This window comes from Babylonia areolata, chromosome 32 (genome assembly GCF_041734735.1).
Source record: "Babylonia areolata isolate BAREFJ2019XMU chromosome 32, ASM4173473v1, whole genome shotgun sequence".
Taxonomy (NCBI): Eukaryota; Metazoa; Mollusca; class Gastropoda; order Neogastropoda; family Buccinidae; genus Babylonia; species Babylonia areolata.
In genome coordinates this window covers 11,657,638-11,662,637 of record NC_134907.1, presented here as the reverse complement: position 1 = coordinate 11,662,637, position 5,000 = coordinate 11,657,638, and the positions used below count along the sequence as shown (strand labels likewise).

The 5,000-nt window shown below is 39.8% G+C and overlaps 1 protein-coding gene across 3 annotated transcripts in view; it reads left to right on the top strand.

The window, feature by feature from the left end:
* LOC143276676 (uncharacterized) overlaps nt 1–5,000 on the top strand; it is a 138,335-nt gene that overhangs the window by 82,586 nt on the left and 50,749 nt on the right. For all 3 annotated transcript variants that reach the window (XM_076581306.1, XM_076581307.1, XM_076581308.1), the window contains exons 15-16: nt 1–13; nt 1,751–1,849. The exon at nt 1–13 is cut by the window's left edge and continues 131 nt beyond it. In XM_076581306.1, coding sequence (XP_076437421.1) covers nt 1–13; nt 1,751–1,849 — 112 coding nt within the window. The remainder of the gene's footprint in view (nt 14–1,750; nt 1,850–5,000) is intronic.

Here is a 5,000-nt window from a genome sequence, read left to right as displayed (position 1 = left end):
AGACGGAGCTGCTGTGAGTATTTTCGTTTTTGTTGTTGTGGTGGTGGGTGGCGGGCGCTTTTTGATGCATGACTACTATCACACACACACACACACACACACACACACACACACACAAAAAGCGTGTTAGATTAAACATAATTTTAGGTGTGTGTGCGGGGGAAGGGGGGAGGGTAGGTGGGGAGGGGGGGAGGAGTGTTGGGGGTGTGGGGGGGACCCTTCATATTGTTCTTTCATTTGTATTGGTTTGTCATTTACAACCCAAAAAAAAAAAAAAATGTTTATTAGATTAAACTTAATTCTAGGTTTTGGGGAGATCCTTAATATTTTTCTTTCATTTGTACTGCTTTTCCATTTACAACAACAACAAAAAATCAATGCGTGTTGCATTGAACGTAATTTTAGAGGGGGGTGGGGGGTGGGTGAATCCTTTATATTCTTCTTTCATTTGTATAGGTTTGCCATTTGCAACAAAAGAATAAATGTGTGTTAGATTAAACGTAATTCTGGGTTTGGGGGGGATCCTTTTTATTCTTCTTTCATTTGCATTGGTTTGCCATTTGCAACAAAAGAATAAATGTGTGTTAGTTTAAACGTAATTCTAGGTTGGGTGTGTGTGGGACGGTGGGGGGGGGGGGGGGGATCCTTTATATTCTTCTTTCATTTGTATTGGTTTTCCATTTACAACAAAAATAAATAAATAAATAAATGTGTATTAGATTAAACATGATTCTGGGTTTTGGGGGAAATCCTTTATATTCTTCTTTCATTTATATTGATTTGCCATTTACAACAAAACAAAAATAAATGTGTGTTAGGTTAAATGTAATTTTAGAGGGGGGAATGTAAACCTTTATATTCTTCCTTCGTTTGTGATTGGCTCGCCATTTACTTATTTCATTATCTCTATCCAAAGAAACAACAACCCCAAAACAAACAAACAAAAAACAACAACAACAACAACAACAAAAAATCACACAGTGCGCTGCAAATTGCAAACAGAAGGGAGGCAATGATATGCTAAGGGAGACAACTAGCCGCTGCTACTTTCGATTTGTTTTCTCCGTTTCAGTGGGATGGACTAGTAGTTTGCACAGAACAGGGAATCAGACCCCTGCCAGAGTCTGCACCAGTGGGGGGGTCATGGTGTGTTTGATATGGACAATGTGATTTTTAAGGGGCGGTGGTGGGGGTGGGGGTGGGGGGGGGATGGGGAAGGGTGAGGGGAGGGGGGGATCCTTTATATTCTTCTTTCATTTATACTGGTTTGTCATTTATTTGTCGTTGTTGTTGTTGTTGTTGTTATTATTATTATTATTATTATTTTGTATTTGTATTTCTTTTTATCACAACAGATTTCTCTGTGTGAAATTCGGGCTGCTATCCCAAGTGAGAGTGCGTCACTGCACTACAGCGCCACCCAATAAAAAAAAAAAAAATCCTGCTTGCAGTTTTATTTGTTTTTCCTACCGAAATGGATTTTTTCTACAGAATTTTGCCAGGAACAACCCTTTTGTTGCCGTGGGTTCTATTACGTGCGCTAAGTGCATGCTGCACACGGTACTTCGGTTTATCGTCTCATCCGAATGACTAGCGTCCAGACCACCTCTCAAGGTCTAGTGGAGGGGGAGAAAATATTGGCGGCTGAGCCGTGATTCGAACCAGCGCGCTCAGATTTTCTCGCTTCCCAGATGGACGCGTTACCTCTAGGCCATCACTCCACTTGTTATTATTATTATTATTATTACAGGGAGACCCGGGAGTACCCGGCCCACCAGGATTCCCCGGCCCTAGAGGTCAGCCTGGGTTGGGTGGCAGTCCTGGTATGGGCGGCCCCAAAGGCTCTCATGTAAGTCACATCGCTAACTGACTGCTAGAGTGGTTGATTGATTGGTTGGTTGGTTGGTCGGTTGGTTGGTTGGTTGGTTGGTTAGTTGGTTGGCTGGTAGTCCTGGTATGTCCGGCATTAAGGATGCTCATATAAGTCACCTGGCTAACTGATTGATTGAGTGGTTGATTGGTAGTCCTGATAGTCCTAGCCCTGAAGTTGCTCTTGTATGTCACTGAGCTGACTAACTGATTGGTCGATTGATTGATTGATTGGTTGATTGATTGGCTGACAGTCCTGGTGTACCCGGCCTCAAAGGGGCTCTCACGTACGTCACACGGCTAACTGACTGATTTAGTGATTGATTGGTTGATTGATTGGTTGGTTGGTTGATTGGTTGGCTGGCAGTCCTGGTATGCCCAGCCATAAAAGGGTTCTCACCTTAGTCACCGGGCTAACTGACTGACTGACGGATTGAAGGAGTTTATTGATTGATTGATTGCTTGGTTGGTTGGTTGGTTGGTTGGTTGGTTGGCAGGCCTTGAATGCCCGCTTACTTTTAAGTCACTTTGCTTAGTGGTTTGAATGTTTGATTGATTGATTTATTCTTTGATTGATTTATTTATTCTTTCGTTCACTGGTTGGCTTGTGGTTCTTGATCATGATAAACGAAAATTAACCACCCATATATATTTTCTTTTTATTGATATTCATAAGAAATGATTGAGGTGTTCACTTGCTGTGAACGTGTTCGAAGATACTTGACAGTTTGTATTCCTTGACAGCTTGTGTAAGATCTTAAAAAAATGAATGATAATACTCCATGATGATAACCAACCAGTGTATAATCCAGCTGCTTGGCTGTTTCTATCAGAGTATTTATGGTGTTTGTTTGTTTGTTTTTTTGTTTTTGTTTTTTTTATTCTTTGTTTGTTTTTTCTTCTTTATAAATGTCCATTGAGATGCTGTTGTTGTAAAATGTCAACCTATCAAAATTGGAATTTAAAAAATGTTTTAAAAAAAAATATGGTCCTTAGGGCTTTCACCTCAAGTCAGTGAACTAAGAAGAAGGAATTTTTGTTTAATGTCCCGTCATACATTTCGGTGATTGAAGACATTTTGTTAAAGTATTTATGAATACATTTGAGTATTATCGGTTAGAAGGGGTGGGAGATGGGAATGAATGTGAGGGTTGGGGGAAACTGGGCAAATGAGGGTGAAATGAGGGTGAAATCTGAAAAAAAAAATCTAAATACAATTACAGGAAATCACTTAAAGGACTTCGTAAAAGAGAAGTTGTTAAACTGACAAGCGAAACAACTGATAATCCATAAGTCAAAAACATCAACGTTCTCAGTCACTTGTGAAGACACACTTTCGTGTACATAAGGCTTCATCAAGCTACAGTAAAAAAATTATATGCTTAATTGTCAGATTACTAAAGCATATGCACTTGACATTAGAACAATACTTGGTCCGTAATGAATTTGATAATAGTCTGAGAGCTAAACTCAGAATTGGTCTGCTAGTGAACTAAATGACTGATTGATTGATTGATTGATTGATTGGTTGATTATGGCTGTCTTCTTCTTCTTCTTCTTCGTTCGTGGGCTGCAACCCCCACTTTCATTCGTATGCACACGAGTGGGCTTTTACGTGTATGACCGTTTTTACCCCGCCATGTAGGCAGCCATACTCCGCTTTCGGGGGTGTGCATGCTGGGTATGCTCTTGTTTCCATAACCCACCGAACGCTGACATGGATTACAGGATCTTTAACGTGCGTATTTGATATTCTGCTTGCATATACACACGAAGGGGGTTCAGGCACTAGCAGGTCTGCACATGTGTTGACCTGGGAGATCGTAAAAATCTCCACCCTTTACCCACCAGGCGCCGTCACCGTGATTCGAACCCGGGACCCTCAGATTGAAAGTCCAACGCTTTAACCACTCGGCTATTGCGCCCGTCTATTATGGCTGTCAATCCTGAATGTGCACGTGTCATTGATTGACTGGTTGATTGATTGTTTTATTAATTGATTGATTCATCGATTCATTGATTGATTTTGATGTGCTGGCAGACCTAATAATTATGTCCGGTTCCGATATGCCCGGTCACTGTTTCACTGGCTGATTGATTGAAGGAGAGAGTGGATAGACTGATAGGTTGGTTGATTGGTTGGCTGACTATTCCGGTATGCCCGGCCCAAAGGGCGCTCACGTTTTTTGTTGTTGTTTTTTTGTTTTTTTGTCACTTGGCTAACTGATTGACTGAACAGTTGACTGAATTGCAGAGAGGGGTTGATGGTATTTTGGCTGCCTGGTTGGAAGATTACTTGTTGTTGATTGAGCGGGTGTTTTTGCTTGACTGAATGGCTGTGTGATTGATTGGTTCGTTGGTTCATTGATTGATTGATTGATTTAATTTTTTTTGTGTCCTGGATGTGGTCTTACTTAGGTTGGTTTGGTTATCTAAAAAAAAAAAAAAATCTTATTGTTTAAAAAAAAAAATCATTTGTGTGTGTGTGTGCGTGTGAATAGAATATAATAGAATAGAATACTTTTTATTGTCATAAAACCTTAAAGTTTATAAGACACAATGAAACATAAACATGAGCATATTAAGAAGAGAAACATTCATGAACAAATTTCGCCAGCCTTGGCTGTATTTCTGTTAGAAGGATCAATTCACTAGGCTTTGCATTTGGACGACATATATCGATTAGGAATCTGTGTCTGTAAGTATTGTACTTGACACAATTGTCTAAAAGGTGAATCTCATCTTCTAAACTGTTACAAGTATCAGAGAGGGGTTGATGGTATTTTGGCTGCCTGGTTGGAAGGTTACTTGTTGTTGATTGAGCGGGTGTTTTTGCTTGACTGAATGGCTGTGTGATTGGTTGGTTCGTTGGTTCATTGATTGATTGATTGATTTACTTTTTTTTTTGTCCTGGACGTGGTCTTACATAGGCTGGTTTGGTTGTCTAAAAAAAAAAAATGCTATTGTTTAAAAAAAAAAATCATTTGTGTGTGTGTGTGTGTTGTTGTTGTTGTTGTTGTTGTTGTTGTTATTGTTGTTGTTGTCGTCTTCAGTTTAACGTCTTTCCACTTGAAGTGATATTAGACCAAAAAAAACCCAAAACAAAACAAACAAACAAATAAACAAACAAA